The sequence below is a fragment of the Nicotiana sylvestris genome, chromosome 1 (genome assembly GCF_000393655.2).
Source record: "Nicotiana sylvestris chromosome 1, ASM39365v2, whole genome shotgun sequence".
Lineage (NCBI taxonomy): Eukaryota > Viridiplantae > Streptophyta > Magnoliopsida > Solanales > Solanaceae > Nicotiana > Nicotiana sylvestris.
In genome coordinates this window covers 122,303,549-122,326,300 of record NC_091057.1, presented here as the reverse complement: position 1 = coordinate 122,326,300, position 22,752 = coordinate 122,303,549, and the positions used below count along the sequence as shown (strand labels likewise).

At 35.2% G+C, this 22,752-nt stretch overlaps 1 protein-coding gene across 2 annotated transcripts in view; it reads right to left on the bottom strand.

Annotated features, from left to right (window-relative positions):
- Nucleotides 1-2,039: 2,039 nt before the first annotated feature.
- The window catches only part of LOC104241257 (uncharacterized protein At5g08430-like), a 37,628-nt gene continuing 16,915 nt past the window's right edge, over nucleotides 2,040-22,752 (bottom strand). For both annotated transcript variants that reach the window (XM_009796184.2, XM_009796186.2), the window contains exons 3-10: nucleotides 19,767-19,846; nucleotides 10,964-11,151; nucleotides 9,197-10,130; nucleotides 8,047-8,156; nucleotides 4,811-4,870; nucleotides 3,151-3,201; nucleotides 2,844-2,914; nucleotides 2,040-2,666 (exon numbers count right to left, since the gene is read on the bottom strand). In XM_009796184.2, coding sequence (XP_009794486.1) covers nucleotides 2,324-2,666; nucleotides 2,844-2,914; nucleotides 3,151-3,201; nucleotides 4,811-4,870; nucleotides 8,047-8,156; nucleotides 9,197-10,130; nucleotides 10,964-11,151; nucleotides 19,767-19,846 — 1,837 coding nt within the window. In that variant the 3' untranslated portion in view covers nucleotides 2,040-2,323. The remainder of the gene's footprint in view (nucleotides 2,667-2,843; nucleotides 2,915-3,150; nucleotides 3,202-4,810; nucleotides 4,871-8,046; nucleotides 8,157-9,196; nucleotides 10,131-10,963; nucleotides 11,152-19,766; nucleotides 19,847-22,752) is intronic.

Below are 22,752 nucleotides of genomic sequence, written 5' to 3'. Positions count from 1 at the left end.
ATGTTCAACAAGTTGGTTCAAGTGATAATGTAGCAGATTTGCATTCCGACATCAACATTTGAGAAGTTGAGATATAGGATTGGAATGCGTCGTCTCCGAGATATCAAATAGAATATTTATCAGGAGAGAAATACGCGTTGCACTCTTTTTTCCTTGACCAAGGTTTTGTCCCAATTGGGTTTTCATGGTAAGGTTTTTAATGAGGCAGCTCTCATTGCGTATTACAAGATATTACAAGATGGTGTACTCTCTTTTTTTCACTAAACTTTTTTCCTACTGGATTTTTCTTAGTAAGATTTTAACGAGGCACTATTATTTTTTGAATGGACATCCAAGAGGAGTGTTATAAATCCACTTGCATAGAAGGTGGATGTTCAACTTGAGATTTGGAAATCTTGCCATATCTTAGGTTTGTCTTCATGTCTAGATTTTTGTTGATTTTGAGACTCATAACTAGATTTAGGAATTTATATGTAACAATGCAATAGTATCTATAAATAGGTTCATTGATGAACTTAAAGAAGATACTTTTTGAAACAAAAGAAAGAAACGTTCCTTTTTACTATTATTATTCTCTTCTATTATAATTTTAATTACATAGTTTTTGCTATATTGCTTGTATTTCATAACATCTAATAGTATTTGATTTTCTTGTAATATACGGGGTCACTTGAAAGCTTGGATAAATTATTGTCTTGCAACTTTTGCTTTACTTTATGTATTAGAAAACAAACATCCAAACGTTTACTTTTCCTTAGAAAAACTAGAACAAGTTATCCAAACAAAATTTAATTTTCTCTTTCGAAAGCCAACATCTGAAAGTTTGACTATTTATTTCTTAGTTTGTTCTACGAACAAAATATTTAGCCTAATTAGGCACTTCCATTTGTAAAGCCAATAAAGTCTTTAATCTTTTCGCCACTACAAGTTGAATTTTAGAAATATTATTTTTAGAGATAAAGTTAGGTCCAAACAACAAATGGTTAAGTGAACAAAATGCGAAGATTAGTAGCCGAGTTTATCGTTGTGTCTAACTTTTGAATTTATTATATGTGGGAATAAAAACGAGAACGAACAATAATTAAACTTAGGTAATAATTCGAAGATCTCCTAACAACTTACGAATTGGAATTGCACGCGTTGATTCAAAGTTGTGTGTTTTCTTTAACTTCTACCTAATATCAACTTACACACGCTCCATAGCTTTTCATTACTACATGAAAGGAGATTATACCATGCACCGTACAAATAGAAAACATATTAGAATAGCCTCATTAGTTACTGTGAATGGTGATATCTATGGAACCCAGTGGAAAAACCAGGATTCCTAATAATGTGATTTTTTCTATATAAAAATAAATTTTATTTTTTACGTTACTTGCACAGTATAATTTTCAAACAAAGGTGATTCAATTGAACCTTAGCTCTAGCGTTGGTTGGACAGATTAATTCGAATTCGCACAAGATAGGTCAACTAAGAGTGTAAAACTCCCTACCAAGAATTTTTTATTCCCAAACTTTTAATTTAGGGTGGAGTGAATCCAAACCATTCCACCACAACCAGGGGAGAATCCAGCTTGCGGCCTCCGGGTTCACGCGAACCTAGTAGCTTTTGTCCAAACAGTGTAAATGTGTTCCAAAAATTCACTAAATATCTATAAATGTTTGAATATGAACCCAATTACTATTGAAAATTTACGCTACGTCGTTGCAGGAACCCATAAACATTAAATCTTGGATCTGCCTCTAACCCCAACCTTAGATGCTATTCTCCAACTTGCTACACCCCAACACCTTCTACTCCTCAAGTTTATACGTAACATAGCTTAGCAATCTCTTGTCAATACCATTCTCTTGACTTAATTCTGTGATTAAACACTTACCATATTCTTAGCCAGTTACTCTTATTTGGAGGGAATGTTTTGACATGTTCAGATCACATTCACAGTAACTGATGAGACTACTCTTAACACACTACTTTCAGTTTTCCTTCTGCAGAATATGCACAACACTGGTTTGTCTTTTTTCTGAGAAAAGGATGCCAAATCTAAAGGTAATTCATATCACCACTTAGATGATTTTCCACATTAATATGCCTACTTGAAAAATTTTCCCCGTTTTTCAGTGTGCACAACAGGGAAGACCCAAAAGTTCCAAGCCCAAAAAGTTTACAACGAGTTCATCCGGCTTTTCTTATAGCTAGAGCAGTCTGGAAAAAGTCTAACTGGCTATAATATAGAAAACAAAGCTAGAACTGAAAAACCTTTCTAGCAACTAATATACCAAGGTAATATCTGCAACTGATAGATGCATCTTTGACGAGCTACTGAAGTTTTGAAGGAGAGGGTTGACGAGCTGCACCATCTTCCTCTTTGAAGATGACAACTTTGATCATCTCATCCGAGCATTGCTGCAACTGACTGCAATCCTTCTTGTCCTTATCCAGAGCTTCAAGCTCTACTTCCTCAGGAATCACTCCCGGAATATTCTGCTTTGGAGAGGTGGTCTTATCTGAGCATTGCTTCATCTGATTACCGTCGCTTTCGTCCTTAGCCAGAGCTTCAAGCTCTACTTCCTCAGGAATCACTCCCGGAATATTCTGTAGCACAGATGGCAGGTATGAAGGTTGCTGTAGGAGCTTTTTTCTCCCCAAATGCTGGAAAAGTGTAAAGACCAAAGGGGTTAAGGAAACACTTCCCTTTCTTTGCAGAATAGACCAGGATGAAGAACAGTGATACAACAATATACAGACACAAATGAGAAGGAAGAGGCGCTAAAATTGGTGATCCACAGATAGTCACATAATAATTTAGTCACCAAAAAAGAAAAAGAAAAAAGGATATTCATATCTCCATCCTTTCTCATTTGCCCGGTCAATGAGTTTCTTCAACAAATCCAGCTCTCGAGCAATCCTCTGACAGTAAAAAGGAAAGAGAAGAACCAAATAATTTTAAAGGTGGGTGGCATCAGATATTCATATGTTCCGCAAATACATTGATTGAAGGTACAAATAAACAGGTGAAGAATATTTTCATGTTACTGAAATGGAAGCTGAAATCATTTTATAACATTTGATCCGTGTTACAGGATCATATTCTGTATTCTCATGCTGATGGAGTATAAACTAGTAGTGTAAGACTGAAACCATACATGCTTTGTGATGTCTTCATGAAGGATTTTAGCCTTCTGTTCAAGCTCCACCTGCAAAAAGGATACTAAGTTTTGATGGTAGTACAGTAGTACTAAACAGAATTGGAGTTCAGATGAATCTATAACTGGAAAACTTGATGCACTGCGCTTTGCGCTTATATCTTTTCAGATATGTAGAACACCAACATAAAAGTACAGTAGTACTAAACAGAATTGGAGTTCAGATGAATCTATAACTGGAAAACTTGATGCACTGCGCTTTGCGCTTATATCTTTTCAGATATGTAGAACACCAACATAAAAGTACAAGCTTTCTAATACCTTAAAAATTTAGTAGAGGTGACACACAATTCAAAAGGACTCTCCATATACTAAAAAGGGAACTACAAAAGAAGCATTGCGTAAACTCGCAAGCTGGAAGACTCCCTCATGACCTCCCACTGGGCAAGAAGTGCACGAATCCATGTAACCACTATTGAATCACGTTGCTCGGCTGATCTGAAGTGGTGTTCTAGATGAACATATTCGATGTCCAGTTGTACTCCCATCTTAAAACCTTCCCATTAATGCAATTCTAAAGTCATCTTGTTCTCTTTTGTGGGAAAAAACATTCATGTGCCATGCCGATGGGAAGTCACATGTTGGCACTGTAGAGTTTACTCAAAAAGAAAGATGTACAATGGGTTTCAGCGAGGCATGCTTTTTATTTGAAATGGAAGACAGTAATAAGGACCAGCTACCAGGCACTTTTACTTGGTGACACAAAACTGAGGACAATATCAAGTACATGGAATATTTAAACTGCTAGAGACCAGGACTGGAGAAACTAAGCATCAACCTTCTTCGCATTGTAGTGACCCATTTTCCATCAACAACAATAAGGGAAAGGATTAGAAGAAGAGGAAGATTGAGAATTCACTTGTGCGCCAGTGATTATTTTAGACTGGAGAAACTAGCTCCCTATCGTAATCCATACTACAAGCTATAACGCTTAATAATCCATGAGAAATTGGTTGTCCGAGAGGGAAACCAGAGCTTGCACTGAGCAGTGCGAACAGAGAGATCACATCCTTTTTTTGGGGTAAAAATTAGCTGGAATATGATAGTTAAACATATTAAAGCTTTCAATGTTCCAGGAATATCCCAACTATGTTTCAGTGGGATAGCTATGTCAAAGTCTAGAGGTGGCAATTTGAGCCCAAACCCATTTGACCCGCCCAAACTGTCCAAGGTTGGGCTGGTCATTGACCCGCCGATTTGTTGTACTCGGCCCATCTTGACCCAACTCATTTCAACCCTTCTAAAGTTGGGCTAATATTTAGCCCAAATTGATCCATGAGTAATTTTGTTAAAATATCTTTAAAATAATTTTTTTTTTGTTTGATATGTTAAACATGATCATAATAAAAGAGAAAAAGTCTTATTTGATAATTAAATAATTCATAAAAAAATAATACAAATTTATTAAAGCTTGGTAAATGTTGGGCAGGTTAGACTATGACCCAAAATTTAGCCCAACTTGACCCAACCCATCTCAACCCAAGTTACTTTAGGGCGAGCCAAATGACTCGCCCATTTATTGACTCAGCCCTTTTTGACCCCCCCAAAATACCCACTCATTTGACACTCCTATATCAAACTGCAAAAAAAAAATACTTACAATTGTAGGCTTTTTAAGCAGGCCTTTTTTCACCTTCTCTCTCAGATCATCACATTCTTCCTGAAACACAGAGTAAAATTCAAAATACATAGAGTTAAAGGGTCAACTACGAAAGCTTCCTGCCAGATTTCCTCACTGTTAAGGTTTTTCTCAAGTATAGAGGAATATATGTAACAGCTTCAAATCAAGTAACGTTGAGATACTATGTAGTATTCTGAAGAAACAAAAACTAGCTTCCATTTGGATCTAGAGTTACTAGAAACGTTCAATCAGTTTTGTCCTCCACAGTTAAAAATACTCAAAACGATCCCAAACTCTCAACTGAAAAGTAGATGGAAAAGGGAACAATCAGTAATACCTTCCTAATAGGCCTATAATATTTTTGGATAAGTATTTCTCATCTATACTGTTAAAAGCGCGAAGCCTCTTAGCGAATGTCGTGCGCCTTTTTACCCTTTAAAAATTGATGTCACATTGGACAAAATTGTAATTGTGTATTTTAATTATTTTCCTAATACAATATAGGACTTTAAAATCAACTAAATTTTATTTATTAAATTCTTACTTATTTGGACTATGTAAAAACTCCTAATATGTAGGAATTTAAACTTGAGTAAGTTTATTTTTATAAATCTTTTCCTTATTCAACTTGTGTAACTATTCACGATTCTTGACATGTTAGGAATTGTAATGAAAGCTTTTCTTCAAAGTTTGTGTTCGTTTTTTTTTAGTAGAATTAAACACTTAAGAATCATGAAGCATGTTTTTAAAATTCAATTTTTTGTTGCCTTCTTTTTGGACCATGTGAGTAGTGGTAACTCTAATTTTTTGACATTAACACAAATGTCTAAGGTGACTTAGAAACTATTTTTTTTAATATAAACCTTTTAATCATTAATGATGGAAAACACATACATCATATTATACATTAAATACAAACGTCACTTAATCATTTTTTAATATTCAGAACTTCAACATTAACTAATTTTTTGATATAATAGGAACTCCTAATATTTAGAAGTTAAAGAAAAAAGATTTTAACTTAAATAAATTATTTTCTTATTTGAATTGCGTAAAATAACCATAACTCTTTAATCTAATTCATGTTCAAAGAGAAAAACCAAAAATTTAATTTTAGTTTTTTATTTATCAAGATCTAATAACAATCATGAATATTGAAAATGAACGAACTACATTTTACCCGTTTTAACAATTTTGTTTTAATATTAAATAATGATCAAGAATATTAAGGTATATTGTCTTCTCATCCAAATGATAAATTCAATTAAAATTACTAATTGTTAATTCAAATGAGAGAAATGAGTTGGGATATAATGATGAACAAGAAACCAAAAACGGCAATGTCCACAAAGAATAAATAAGAACTAATAGTTATTAAAATCAATAATATTAGTCGGTACTCCTTCTATATTCAAGGATATTTTAGGCTCTCAGACTCTGTTCCTTTTACTTTGTAACTATATATGATATTTTAATCTCTTTTTAAATGTTACTATCACTAAAGCTAATATTTTAAAACTCATTGTAATATTAGGTAATAACCACAAACTCAAAGGAGAATTTTCATTCTTTGAAGGAAAAAAAGAACATCCTTTTGGAACTTTGATATAATAGAATACTTGAGGAGAAATTTAATAGTTAGAGAAAAAAGATGCTATAGTAAGATTAGTTCGGTCAAAGGATAGAAATTTGAATAGTGAGATATCATATTTTCTTTAAGGTTTGGTTTAGAGATAGGTGGAAAGCTCAAAGATAAATCAAAGTTAGAGCCATTTTATGAATGATGATAATAGTTCATTCGTCAAAATTAATTAGAAAATACATTTGAAAAGCTCATTATAATATTAGGCAAGAAAAATAATTAATATTATCTTATATATTTAGATTTTAATTTATAGAGAACTTTAAATTCAACTAGATTTCTGTCCATTTAAAAATTTGATAAATTTGTGATGGACAATATCTCTTTGTATTCAAGTCAATTATAGCATTTTTTTGAGACGCGAAGGAAGAATCTATGAGTTGATCAAAATCGGGGTCAAATGTATGTGGTGTTTCAATTTATATTTTTACATTAATCTTTTATTTTAAAATTTTATCTTATTAGTGCTTTCATTATATGTTTGAGAATTTCTGTATGGCAATATTTTTTCCTTTATCGATCAATCTAAAGATGATTAATATTATTTATTTTCAAGAACTTACACTTTTGAATTTTTATTTTATAATTTTTTGGGTAACATTTTATTTTATAACTTAACTACATTATTTAATAATATATTATTATTTTTAAATTATATACTTATTGAAATAGGTACCAGTGTGCGCGTACACTGAGACTACTTATTGTAAAAGCACCAAGAGGTTGCTCAAAAGACTACAAACAATATGAGCGCAGTCCAGAGGCTCTAGAATGCTATCAAACATAGATCTAACACCGATGATTACATTATTTTTAATTTGATCATTACGCAAAAGAAAAACAGCTTCACAAAGTTGAGAATATTGGTAACCCAAATGAAGCCAGTCTACAGTCACTGGGTTTGGTTTTCACCATAACTGAAAAAAAGGTATGAATATATGATTTCTGCAGTGCAGACTACTCCTAATTAAAGGGTCAAAAAGTCATTTTCCTCCATTCAAAATAGAAAAGGATAGCTAATCCACATGCTACACTGCCCAATGCCCATCATTGGGTCCAATTGGGATCTTGACCTAGGTTGAAATCTTAATTTAATGTCACAACACCAAAATCTGAGACAGCCAATGACAACACCTTCTTAAAACAAAAGAAAACCTATGATTTTTTTAGAAGAGCAACATTATGCTTTGGCACACCTAGCTTCATTTACACTTGGCCAAGAGCAACATATATAACCTAGAAAATAATCAACATCCAAAAGTAACTACTTTTTTTGCAAGGCAGCTGTGAGCAGTTTGGACATCCAACACCAAGTTAGAAGAGTGACAAGTATTTGTACATGCAAGACTTCGATTAACAACATTTAATCTCTGTATCTCATGAATGCATTGGTAGAATGATCATATAAAGGTTGTGTATATCTGCCTCCTCAAAATGAGCAGAAGTTTGGTGGACTTTTGAGCAGGCATACGAAAATATTCACAGTCATTTGCAGTATATGTAGCTGCAGAATCATGTCAAATTATAGGTAGTGATCGAATAGACAGATGTCTAAAAAGAAGAAGTAGGTTACCTTAGAAAACTCATCATCAGAAAGCATGGTCAAGCAAACATCTGTGGACATATTTGAAACTTGAAGAGAAATCTCACTGTTGCACTCATCGCTTGATCCGCGCTTGATCCCTGAGAAAACTCGCTTGAACAAGAAAGAAATCAGTTTGGAAGCAAGCTGAAGATTAAGATCTTAAGGGAAGATAATATTCTATATAAGACTTGTAATAGATTTGAAAGAAGTGCGCCTCACTCTCTCCATCCCATTTACTTGACCTGCTTGCTCTTTTCTCTCCCCAATTTAATCATATTCTTTAATAGATTGATTTGTCTTATTTTCATCATGTCATATCTTTTGATGAAGTTTTCATCATGTCATATCTTTTCAGTGATCTATGCCACTTTATTCACATTTCAATTTTTTACTTCAAATTTCTCCACATCCTATGAAGTTTAATTCTAGTAACCTATATTTAATTTTCTCTCTCAATATTGGTGTTAGTCGAACTAGGTCTTCTACTCTTCTTCCGGATGGGAGAAAACATGTTTTAGTTTAGCAACCGTCAACCTCCGTCGCGAAAAAAGTTGTCCAATCCGGAGTCAACTCATTTAATTCTCTATGTGAATTCAGACATTGACTTTTAAATATTTTTTAAAAATATTTACATATTTAAAAGTAAGATAGAAATTACTGCTAATCACCCTTATTTTGGTAAAATCTTATTTAAACTTATTCTAACATATTTGTAGTCAAAGAAAGATACAGGTTGACTCTGGGCAGAGGAAGTATAATAAAATTTAAGACCGAATACGGTTTATTTGTTCCAAACAAAATACAGAAGGGTGTTAAGACGATATTGTCCTCACAGCATTAAGAACTCAGCAAAATGACTTACAAAAGGAAATCTGGTTCATGGGAAGATGAAAAACGAGTTTCAACTTTCAACTTTTATTTCATGTGCTATTAGGAACATTATATTTAGATGCTTGAACAGATTATCAATGACATGATAACAACAAAAGGTGAAGGAAACATAATCAATTAAAATGCGAAAAAACAGGCTTTCTGGTTAGTTACTGTCCAATTATCCAAAAACTTCTTATGGAAGACGCGAGGGATGTTTGGCAACTATTTCAAGATAAATCAAAGTATGAAGTCAAGTTAAAACAACCTGCAATTTGCACAAGCTGATGAGAGTTACTCCGCCTGTAATCACGTGGATCTAACTTGATCCGGACAAAACTTCCTATAATCTTTGCTTCTATTGGCTGAGGCTGTTTGATAATCTCCAGCACCAAGCTCCTCCTCAGGTAAACAAGTTTGATATTTTCAGGAATCAAGGCTGCAAACGGACTCTTAGCTGCGGTTGAATACTTAACTGACAACATCTTGTTTTGTTCAGCTGGACTTTGAGCTGCAGTGGAATACTTAACTGAGGACATCTTGTTTTGTTCAGCCTTTTTCTCAGCCACCAACTTTTCTGTGTCATTGTCTTCAAGATCATGATCAAGCTTATCCTTTTTCGATCGCTCCTCATTTTCAATGAAGTGGCTGTCAAGGAGGCTATATATTCTGTGTCTGTTGACCTCTTTCTTCCCAAAAACAGCTTGTAACCAAACATCACAAACGATCCTTTTCTTTTTAACTGGATGGATAAGGTTATGTTCTTTTACATATTTACTTATGATCGAGGTCACATCATATTGAGATAATTTTTCTCTAGTATCTTGGCCAATAAACTGAAGAAAGTCAATTAGAGCTTTTGATCCCCATCCGACAAATTCATTTTTCTTTGACTTTACTCTTCTTTGCATCTTTGTTTTTTGCTGTGTACATCTCTTCTTTTTAAGTCCTTTCTTGTAAGGTTCTCCGTCATTTAAATCTCCATCGTCCGAAGCGAATTGCTCATCCTCTTCACTAAATTCATCCTCTTCATCACTACATTTATCAGAATCAGAGTTAATTCGGCAACTTTTTTCCTTGTCTAGTTGAGCCTTAGCAGCAAGAACACTGTTTTTGTCAAAGCCTTCTTTTTCCTTTACTATCTCGTAATACTCCCTGAAAAGGCCCTCGTATGTTTCCCGATCTCTGAGGTCTACGCATTCCTGGAAAACAACAATCATTCATATGAGAAATGAAACAGATTACTCCATCAACTACTGGATTAACAGAGCAAATAAGAGAGGAAGATTATAGCAAGAAATAAAAGAAGACTCCTCTAACTGAATATTGCCAATCTGATAATAGTGATAAATCCACAAGACGTAATCTTACATGCTCAAACCGAGGAAATGTTAGCTGTTAAATAGAGTTTGTGACAAAAAAGATCAATTATCATAATATCCACCTCACATGTAGCTAGAATAAATTCAACTTCGGAACCCTAGAAGAAGAAAATCCAGAAAACATCAAAACGATGATCCAACTTACGCCCCGTAAATACAACATTATCTACCGAGCTCCTCTCCTGTTAAACCAGTGTGAAGCCACTTCGTAAGAGACAAGTAACTTTTTAAACTTCCATAAAATACAGTTCACCTTCCAAATTGAACAGGATTTTCTGTCTTTTTCCTTATATAATCTCTATTACTTCTTTTTAATAATCACAGATGAATATAGATAGTATTTTAAAGAGAGACTCATAAAGCATCTCATACTTTCCTATTGTCGAGCCTGTTGCGTCTCAAAGTGCTTTCGAGATTTGGCTTCATTTATCTCCTACTATCATGAATATAACACACAATTATATGTAAATGCTGTAAAGCGTCATGCTAGTAAGGTGCATGTTCAAGATATTTCCTGGGCTAGTTCAGTTAAGTTCCCATGACAAGTTTTCTTCAGATGTAAAGATAAACATTTCCAAAATAGTAAAGTAAGTAATTAATTAGTACTGAACCAAACATTATAGTTTGAGAATAACCATAATAGTCATGCATACCCCATCAGAATCAACATTCACGTCTTCTTCCACGAGCAATGCGAGCTTTAAACAGTTATTGCAGAATCCATACTTCCCTTTAAGAAGGACAAACTCGACTCGACCAATGCACCGAGAGCATACAGCTCTATCACAACAATAACAGTGATAATTTGGACTTCTCAGGCAAACTAAGCATTTATGCCATCCTGGAACATGGTAAAACTGATGTTACTTTTCACACAATTATTTAACTCTATGTAATGAAAAGGCAACACATGCCCAGAAGATAAGTACTCAAACTAAAAATATTTGATTGCAATCTAATGTGTTTGAGATTACAGACAAACTCATTTATTTCAGAAGCAGTTACCACATATATACTCTAGCATTGTAATTCATCATTACAAAAAAGTGGTGCAGTAGCAATTTGGAGCCAAATAAAGCAATTGGATTTATTCTAATATATTTTTGTAATTTAGAGGCAAAATTGTTTCTAAATCAAACTCAGCACTCCAGAAAATGTGATTCCAACAATCCATGTCTTAGTATATTAGTACTATTTTAAGCCCTTATATTTTCTCTAGACTCAAGTATATTATCATATTAGAATCAAGGATTGTTAAGCATACACACGTACGATTTAAAGAGACCTAACCATACAGAATTATGGCTTTGATTAGGTGACGAAATTCAAACTTGTATCTACATATTAAGGTCTTTTTTTATAAAAAAAAATAAAAAATCTAAGTCTACTTTTGAGCTTAACAATTTCCGTATAGTAATTTATCTCCAAATAATGAGAAAACAATTCCTTATGCAGTATTAATTTCAGGATTAAATCAGCACTAAGCATACTTGCTCATCCTGAAATAGGGCTAGCCACCAAATACTTTTAATTTTCTTTTTGGTTCCTTTATATTTTTATTTTCCTCCTGACTTGTGCAACAAATAGAAAATCTAACTACACAAAGGAATAAAAAAAATACTGGCTCTAGCAAAGAACAGTTTTCCTCCTTCCTCTCTCTGCGAGTAAATTTTCTCCAATACCATGCAACTGCATCAAAAATACTGTACGGAGAAATGTGAGACCCCCCGAAACTGCCTAGAAAGTAACTCTTTCCAATTGTGCCAAGACAGTTAGCAAAAAATTTCACAATGAAGTAGCAAAAGAAGCTATATAAGGAATAGTGGTGCTTTTGTTAAATATATTGTTGAAAAGCAAGTATCTCAGTTTCTATTTGTGCCACAAGTTGATTAACAAAAATCTCAGTTTCATCTTGCTTGATCAATTTGACACTGCACGAAGTTTAAGAAATTAATTTGCCAAGATATTGCATCAGTAGGTGTAGAGGAAATGTCACATTAACTCTTTGAGTCTGAATATGCAAATTATTATTGAAGCTTGCATGCTAACATTCTTAGAGAATATGATTTGAACTATAAAACATTGACCAATTTGTTGTAAAATCATCTGCAGCTAGACACTAAAAGTTATAGAGGGGTTGTCTCAAGTCTTTCTCAATCTTGGTTTCCTCATCACTCAAAATCAACAAGAGCTTTTCATATGCTATCATCAACACAACCATAATCTCCAAGTTAAGCTTTGTGCATTTAGAATGGAATAGATTCATAATCAATTCTCAAGTAAACTTTTTCTCTTCCCCATACTGATGTATTTTCCTAGTTTGATTTTTGGTGCTGTAACTAAGAAGGATTGACAAGATCAGTTCTTCAATATTTGTTTTTGAAAGCACAAGAGATTAAATATTAACTTTTGTGTTATTGAGGAATGGAATAAGAAAAGTTGTATTCATCAATAGGGCAGCCTGATGCACAAAGCATCCGTTCATGCAGGGTCCGAGAGAGGCAGGACCCCAAGGGATTGACGTAGGCAACTTATCCTGACATGAGCATTAGTGGCTTCTTCCACAAATCGAATTATGACAATTACGTATCAATCACCTTCAATTATGACAATTACACTCCAAAAATATTTCCAAAATATTTTAATATTAAGTATTAGAAATATCAACTTTGGTAGCTGGAATAAAATTGCTTTTGGAAATCTATTATTCATAAAGGATATTTTTCTCCTCCTGATGAAATGTATATCGCTGTGGTATCCACACCAGCTTGCGTACGCTTCGACTAATTGATTGGACATCTGCTACTTCCAAGTACCGGTTCCCAAAGACGTTATTCAAGCTCCTAGCCGCTAGGCCATCGTTTTAGAGATTGTTTGGAGACGATTAACTCAAAACTATTAAGAGTTTACTATACATGTGTCAATATTTTCTTCTCACAATGTAACAAGTGACATAGGGAATTGGGATGGGAAAGTTGGACTCTTCTCGGTTGAATCTTTCTACCATAGAGGATGCTGGAAGATAAGAAAAGAAGCATAGAACAACAAGAAGACTTTGCTTTTTCACTTGGCTAGGAGCAAGAGGGGCCATCCTTACTCTCGAGAACCTTAGAAGCAGGGAAGTAACACATGTAGATTGTTCCGACATGTGCAAGAACTTGAGGGAAGATGTGGACCATCTTATTTTGCACTACAAGGTTCACCAATTGTGGGGGAGCCTATTTGAATTTCTCCGGAGTACAATGGGTTGCGTGTGTTATGATTAAAAACATGCTCCTTAATTAGGCCTTCGGAAGAAAAAAGACGACGAGCATAGCATGGGATGTATACCGTTTGTACTTATGTGGACAATATTTTTTTTTTTGATAAGGACTTATGTGGACAATATAGACGAAGAGAAATAGGAAAGTTTCTGAAAGGAAGGAAAACTCTTCGTAAATTAGAAGAACTCCTTCATTTGTGTAAATTACTAGTAAAGTTCAGGCATTTTGAGTTCACACAAGAAGTGAGTCAGAGTAGGAAATGTACTGGAGTCATCTTTTGAGGTTAGGATGTTAGAAGAAGTCGCACAAATATTTTAAATAGTCTGGGCATGGGTCAAATTTTGAAGAAAGATGTCAATAGTTCTTATGTTGAGTTCTAAGTGTTGGTATAAACCATTATCATTGATGTGATGCTTGAGTAATTTTTGTTGAAATGTGTTTCTTGCCATTGTGCTTAATTTTGAAAGTTGCTCGAGGACGAGCAAGAGTTTAAGTGTGGGGTGTTGATAAAAGGCTAAAAATGCATATTTTTTTGGTGTACTTTCATCTCATAACTTGTGTGAACGTGGGAGATTACACGAGTTTTTGTAGTTAATTATGCTAATTACGTGCATTCTTATATGTAGGAGCAAGTTGGATTAAAGATGAGCCAAAGAAGTTATTTGGGACCAAAAGACAAGAGAAGTACTTCGCTCGTTCACTCTTGCATGCACACGAGAAAGTGAACGAGCTAGCTAAGGAGAGCTTGAAAAAAAAACAGCGGATTATGGCAAAAAGGCATGGAAGTGCACGAGAGACCTAGAAGGAAAAAAAAAAAGAGAAGAACTTTGCTCATTCACTCTCGCGTGCGCACGAGAGAGTGAACGAGCTAACCTGAATAGTCTATTCAAAATTGGCTTGTATTATTTCGCCCCATGCTAACCCTATCCCATATAAATAGTCTTTAAACTCACTTTTAGGGGGGAGGGGGGGGGATTCGTCCTAAGAAGGGGGAATTCGGCCTAAGAGCTTCGACCTAAGGAGGGGGATTCGGCCTAAGGAGGCAAGAACACACAAGGAGATCAATTGGGGAAACAATAACTCTAGACCTTCTTAATCTTGTCTCCAACACTTAGGCCTCATTTGTTTGCACTTAATAGAGGTCTGAATCTTAATCATTCAGATCTCAGACATTAAGTGCGTTTGTTTTTAAAGTCTGAATCTTAATTATTCATATCTTAATCATTAAGTGTGTTTGTTTTTTTTACTTCACAACCACTTAATGGGTCTGAATAGGTCTGTATGATTAAGATCTATAACAAAGACTTAATTTCATTAAGATGATATCATATATTCATTATTAACTGCCGCCGCCACCTACCATTATCAACTACCACCATGCCACCACCATCAACACGCCACTATCATCCTCAATCATAGCCGCCACCATTATTGACCATCACTACCCACCATCCCACCACTCTGACCACCATCATTCTCACCCACAATCAACACTCATCCACCTCAACTACCACAACTAACCATCCTATCACCATCAACAACCACAGCCGGCACCGCCCATCATTATAACCTGCCAACCCATTACCTTCCTCATTCACAATTACTACCACCACCTGCCATTATTAACTATCACCACTTGTCACCACTTGTCACCACCATCATCAATCATAATCGCCACCACTACCAATCACTACTAGCTACTAGCATGAACTACCATCATCAACCAAAACTACTACCAACCACCGTCTCTAGTCGGCATTCACCCGTTAATCATCACCACCAACAGCTATCATATTTTAAAAAACTATATATTTATTGATAGAATATTAGATTAGTTAATATTCATTTGAATTTTATGTTTATTAATTTTCAAATAAAATATTTTTTATACATTCAGATGTTAAAAATCAAACAGTCTTAATTTTTAGTATTCAAATCTTAATACACATCTAATATATTCAGATATGTAATCAAATTCAGATGTTTTAATCTTAATACACACCTTGATGTTCAGATGTGTATTCAGATTCAGGCGTCTTAATCTTAAAAAAACAAATGAGGCCTTAGTATCTCTAGTTGTTAATTTACTTTTTTTAATTTTCTAGTTAATTAATTAGACATAAGAATCTTGATTTTTATAGTGTTAGAATAGTTATGTGAATAAGGTGGCCGGAAAAGTGACCTAAACAGTGACAGACCACTGCTTTCGCTGAAAAACCACTACTCTTGCCGGAAAACACTTTTTCGGTAACTGAGAAACCACAAAATCTCGATGGGTCGAGTCGGAAGAGGCAGGCAACCAGCCCAGTAGAAAAATCAGACTTGAAAGATGCCGGAAAATTACCTCACGCGCCGAAACCCTAACTGCCGAAGGCGCGTGATAGTGCGTGTGAAGTTTTCTACCGGAGAACTTCACTGGGTTTGGTCGCCGGTGACAGGAGAACCTTGTGGTGGTGTTGGATTTGCACAAACCCCACTGAAACTCAGATTGACGTGAACAGCTGCTCAAGTCACCGGAAAATTACACGGTGACGACGGATTTCTTCCCGGATGTCATTGGAATGACGCACAACGATAATTATATACCATGTGCGAATGCTTGAGAAAAATCTATTATTGATATTCTATGTTACAATGAGCCCTATTTAAAGTATACATAACACATAACCTACTCCTATTATATATGGGACTAGGTAGGGGTGGGCATCAGTCGGTTCAGTTTAGTTATGAATATTATCGGTTATCGATTTACAAATTTGATAACCCGATAACCGAACCGATAAGATATCGGTTAATCGATTATCGATCATTATCGGTTTACCTGATAAAATAACTCAATATAGAGTTAAGCAAAAAAGAGAAACAATTCATTGGAGTTAAGCAAAAAAGAGAAAAGAATTCACATATAGTATACTACCCATTTCTGCGTTCTGTCTGGAGGCCACAATTGGAATAGTACTAATTCTTCAACAGCAGTTGTCCAAATACATTAAGAGAAAATACATAAAGACCCCATTCAACTTGTCCTGAAAAATCATTTACATATCTAAATTTTACGGGTGTCCTATTACCACCCTATTCTTATCCAAGATGAATTTATTTAACCCCTAAAATGTCACAACCAAATTCTACCCAAGTAGTGTTTACACACGCTGAGACGTGGCATTTTCGCAAGTTTTTTCATTTTTTTCTTTCTTTGACCGGAATAATCGTCCCCCTCCCCCAACCGAACCTTTCTTTCTCTCCTTAAAAATATTCCAAATATATTTATCAAATTTTCCAGCTTGCCTAAGAAATTTCAGTCACATTTGTTGGATCTCCATGGGCAATCAAATTACAACTAAAGAAGTGACTTTTTCAGAAAAAGTTTTTTTGATGGAACCTTTGCAAGAGAAACTAGCTGACTATATTGACAAGAAAATGATCTCTTTTTTTGGGGTTTTCTCGTCAATTTTCTTCTTCCATCTTGGTCGAAAAATAAATATATAAAGTAAAGTTAATGTATAGAGCACAACCGCAAAGCAAGAGGAAGCTAAGAAAGATTCAATAAAGTGTTGGGTTTTCGTTTTCACCTTAGTTGTTTGCTCCGGCCAAGCTGTGAAGAACAATTTGAGGGTGGAGGAGATGATAAAATAGGTGTAGAAAGAGCTATCAGTCTTTAATTTTTGTTCTGTTACGATTATGCTTGTATGGTGCTGCTCTCTTGTGATAATGGAGGAAAGAGAGAGAAGAAAAGGAAAGAGGAAGGAGAAGAAAAGAAAACAGGAAAATGAAAATAAAAAGGGTTAGTATTACATCAAATACAACTAATTAAGTGTAATTAAATGTAACAACTAATGGAAAATTATCATCTGTAAAAGTTAAGTAGCTTTTTACAGTTTCTCAGCCTTCCGCGCGCTTTAAGTAAGGTGAAATTAGTTTCTCTGCCACCTCACCTTTGAAGGGGGTACTAATTTCACTTTGAATAAGAATAGGATGGTACTGGACACCCGTAAAGTTTAGGTGAGTAAATGATTTTTCAGGACAAGTTGAATAGGTTCTTTATGCATTTTCTCATACATTAATAATAATACAAAGTAGTAGCAATTTCACCTTAAAATTAACAAGTCCAAACATATATTACTAACAGTCCAAGATAAACTGGATGTTGTTTGTCAAATGCCTAACTTGAAAAAAGAAACCATAGAGCAAAATCTTGATCTGTGCATGGGCAATACTAACACAAAAATGAAAAACGCCTAGAAGGCAAGAAAATATTGTCATGATGTCAAAGCTCAGCGTACTGTACAGAAGAATAATGTTCAAAAATATACCCGAAACTGACGAAGATTGTCGATTGAGAATTGATAAGTGCAAAGAGAAATTGGTAGTAGTTATAGGCCGCATAACTTGAGCTCACAAAATTAAGAAATGAAAATAAAAAAATAAAGAATCATTAACCGACAAAAATACCAACATGAAGATGAATTTTGTTATAGAAATTAAAAGCCTAATGTATAAGTCTAAAGACTTACACTAGGAGTAACTAGTAAGGCCTATGAAGAATGAAGATGAAGCAAATGAAGAGTGCGACTGAGAAAGAATAGGAGAGAATGAACTGAAGCTCTAGCATATGTACATACTTAAGGGTAGAGTCGTAATTTTATTAATTCTTATTGGGTTATCGGTTAACCCATTAACATAATTGGCAACCCGAGGCCCGAATCAATCAATAGTGAAAAAATTCTAAATCGTTAACTCAATTACCCGATACCGATAACCCAATAAACAATTAACGGTTCGGGTTATCGGTTTTATCCGATATATGCGCAGCCCTAGGACTAGGACTAATTACATATATTCACATAACTATTCTAACATATAGCTTAGAAATTATTCGAGCTTGTCTTCTTAGTGATAGTTAAGAGTTACAGCCAAATCTTAGTTCTTTGTGGGATTCGACTCCGGACTCTTAGACCGGATTATATTTGCAGTGATCGCCTATCCTTTTTAGGACTAGAGTTGGGCGTGATCACCACCCTGCCTAATAGGAGCAGTTTTGCACAATTTATTTACCCATGTTTTGCGACATTGTTTGGCTGGATGCTACTCTTGACCACCTGATAGAAACAATGTTCAAGAGTAACCAAACTAAATTAGCGAATTCCATATGGAAAGCACGTGAATTGGCTCCCCAATGCAAATTTTCTCTTCATATATACCTTGAAACCAGCAGCAGAATCACTTATTACAAGAGGGAGATTAAGGAGATGAGTTTGGTGGGCTTATGAGTCCAAACTTTGGAATTTTTGAATAGGTTTGGAATACCTGAACTGCTCCAGTGGAGATCAATGTGGTTCATAAATTTGGATGAGAAAACAAAGCTGATTTATAATGAGCAACATATAAAAGCAACGCTTTGGTGCATAAGTGACCAAAGGCAGCTGAGCATAACTAGCAAGTTGTTAAGATTTTAAATGTAGCATCCAGCCATCAAAAGATTCCATTGAGGCAAGATAAGAGTGAAATTACAATGGATCCAAAAATTAAACTTTATTCCTAAAGCGGCTAACTGGCATGAAGGGGAACTTCAGCAACTATGGACGGCATACCATTACAGGAGGAATCATGTATCCTTGGAAATTTATTCCTTAACGAGAATTATTTACTTGCAAAAAAAAAAAAAAAAAAAAAAAAAAAAACAAACCCAGCTTACAACAAATATTTCCTGAACATTCAAATCATTGGAAACCTTGTTTGTCAAAGTGGCGTCTTTCTAATTCCTTGAACACAACAGACAGTTTCAAGTGACTTCTCCTACTATATAACTTAATGTCCTCCCTTTTACATTGAATCTTCATCAAAGAAAACTATTTTGGTTCATCCAAGTAACTATGATAGGGTAAATAGGCAAGGTTGCAAAGCAGTTATCTAAGGAGAGCAGTTCATATCCCTTTTCATTTTAGTATACATGGAGAAATGGCAAAGACAGTTTTTTCTTCCAGTGTTTATTTTGGAAAATCTAAATATAACAGAACTCAAAATTCAATTGCCTTTTCTCGCTCAATATACAGTATGCTTTGTCATGCTTCACTTTGGCTATTCAAAATCGATAAATTAGCAAAAGAAGAAATACTACAGACAAAACAAAAGGAGAAAGAGTAAATTTAGAAATATTAAATTTGCTTAAAGGAGAATGAATTAAGAGGCTTGCCACATATCCAACGTTTATCACTTGTCAAAAACGAGTCAGCTATCCCCACACATTCAGGGTGATATGCTTTCAAGCATTGCCTGCAAAATCAAAAATATATTATTTAGTAAAAGTCCATGTAGAGAAAGAAATTAGTCACCAAGTCACAGGGTAAACATCAGCAGCAAAGGTAATCAATCACAGTGCACCGTGAACTTCTTTAACCCTTTGAGTTACGAGAAAGGAAATGAACTGCAATTGCGACGAAAGTGAATGAACCCCAAGAAACTGAATATAATTTTGCATACGGACTGTGTAGAAAAGATTGTTTACATCCATTAAATTAGAGGACGTGCTTATTTACTATAGTGTGCCACTGTTTCTCGAAGATACACAATGTATTTATCCGTACTTTCGCTTTCTCAGTTGAACATGGCCTAAGTTGAGAGGAGAAAGACAAAAGCATTATTGTATTCAAGCAAGTGCAATAAACTGTAGAAATGATCTTACATAATCATTCCTTAGACTGTATGCGAACATTGTTGGAAGAACGCCAGGGTGAACCCCTGGACCGGGACCACTCCCTTATCCTCACCAATTTGATTGAACACTAGCCCTCGCAACTTTGGTCTCCAATTCACCTCCTCTTTGTACAAGTGTTTATAAATTCTACTATTGCCCCTTACCTCATCTCCCTAATATACCCCCTTATCCACTTCCATAGGCAAAATTTCTCCTCTTATTCGCTACAAACCCCCTCCTCCAACCATAAAGCCCTCGATTTTTGTCTCCTACTACTCTCTTGAGCTATAGCCGGCGCAGTTATCTCTCTCTTCACCTCCTTCTTCCTCCCTTTTCCCGTCATCATTTCGCCGCTCTCAACTTTCCCCCAACTCATTCATAAGCTCTCTTCACATTTACTCTCCCAAGAACTTCCCTATTCCACACATGCATGCCCCTTTTAGCATTTTTAACTTCTTTGCGAGTTGGGATGATGGTTTGCCCGTGATTACAAATCCATTGCACCAGCCCGCCACTCTATGTTTGAAATCCGTTGCCTTTAGCCACATATTCTCAAATCTGAGGTGAGCTTGCATGTTTGTACCTCTACTACCTTCTAGTCTTGCATGATGGGAGAGTAGGACGAGATTAGCACTGGCAAGGGAATCTGAAGCACATTTGCTACCTGTTCCTCCTAGGAGGTTGACACCAAGAATCTAACAAGTCTTGATCTTGATGTCGATTCCTCCGCCTTTGGCCAATCCCAATCCAAGAAAGACTAATAAGAAGATGATTATCAATGAGCTTCGAGAGATCCTCCATTGCCGTTCTGCATCCCATCATTTCCTCCAGAAAGCTAATAATAGTATTTTGAGCCCCCCCCCCAATTACCCATGGAAAAACCCGTTTCACTATAGAGGTGGATAACTCATCCCAATACTGTAGACAATAAATTTGCATCGAGAAAATAAAATCAAGACCGAAAATATCGCAACAATCGTACTATTTTATTTAGAATATTTGAGTGTTACAATCTCCATGGATCCTCTAATTCTTCTTTTCAATATTAAATAAATTCAAGGGCTTTTGAGCTTGATCTTGAATCTATATTTGTTTCCACGAACGATGATCTTGTTCTTAAGCTTGAGCTTGATTGCTTGAACTTGATCTTGATTCGTTCTTCGTTCTTGAGCTTGAACTTGATTTCTTGAACTTGATTGCTGGAACCTTGAAACTTGCAGAGAAATTCGCGGCGTTTGATCCACGAGCTCTCTCTTGCTTCTTGTTATAACTTCTGGTGTTTTTTCTGGGTTATGAAAACCCCTATTTGTAGTTGTGGAAGGGAGGAGTTGTGATAAGAACAAACTCTTTCCGACCAATCAAATTGAAGTGTGACATGGCCACATTTGATTGGCCAGAACATGTCACTTGCACACGTGGCGCGATTTCATTAGCCTACTAATATGACTTGGCATGACATGTCATTTTGACACGTGGCATGATCCTATTGGCTCTTCCGTTTGACTTGGCGTGCCATGTCATTTGACACGTGGCACCAAACTGGACCTCTAGGAGATGTCATCTTGGGCTTAATGAAGTGGGCTGACCCTTTAGCCCAATTAAATGGGCTAGCCCAATGGATTAAGACTTATTTATTTAACCCATATGTGTTGGACTTATATAATTAATTCAATTATATTAGCCCATAATATTTATTTGGACCAATATATCTTGAATTTAAAATATAGTCCAAATTATTTTTTGAATTTAATTTTAATAAAATTTATATGCCTACAAATGCCCCCACTTTAAGACTTGTTGAGGTGTAGACTTGTCAAAACCGAAAACGGGTAACGAAGTACTGGCGGTCTTTCAAACTTGGTTTAGGCCAGTTTAGAGCACAAAAGATTGTCCATGCGATTTTGTTATGTGTACACCCCGTCAATTATTTGAACAATATAATGATCATTTAATTTAAATAGGGCTAAGACAAAGCTATTGAAAGTTATGATTTCAATATAAAATCATAATTGTCTTACGTCTGCAATTCCTTTCGGGAAAGGAAATCTTTTCCATTGTCATGATTAGACACAATATATTAGTATAGCTTCTTACAACAATTTGAGTCCTTCTTGGACTCATTGTCGCCGACCAGATGCATCATATACGGAGAAGGATTGTAACAGCTTCCTCATACACTCGATCCCACATCGGAAATAAGTTCTCGGCAGCCTCTTTGCAAGCTCTATATAAACTCCATACTACTTCACCAATTGAGCATTAATCTTTGGTTCTTGCAAGCCACTTTGAAGAGCAGTAACGAGAAAGTAATTTTTTTTCCTTTTTTTTTCTACTGCGTTTTTGCCTTCTTTTTTTTGTAGGTCAAGCGAGAAAGATATGTTCTTGTTCAACAAGATGATTCACGCATGAAGAAAGCGGTCTTAGGTGTGAAGGGATGGGTACAAATCCCTATCCGAATATCGGAGAGATTACTCAATGTGGCCCG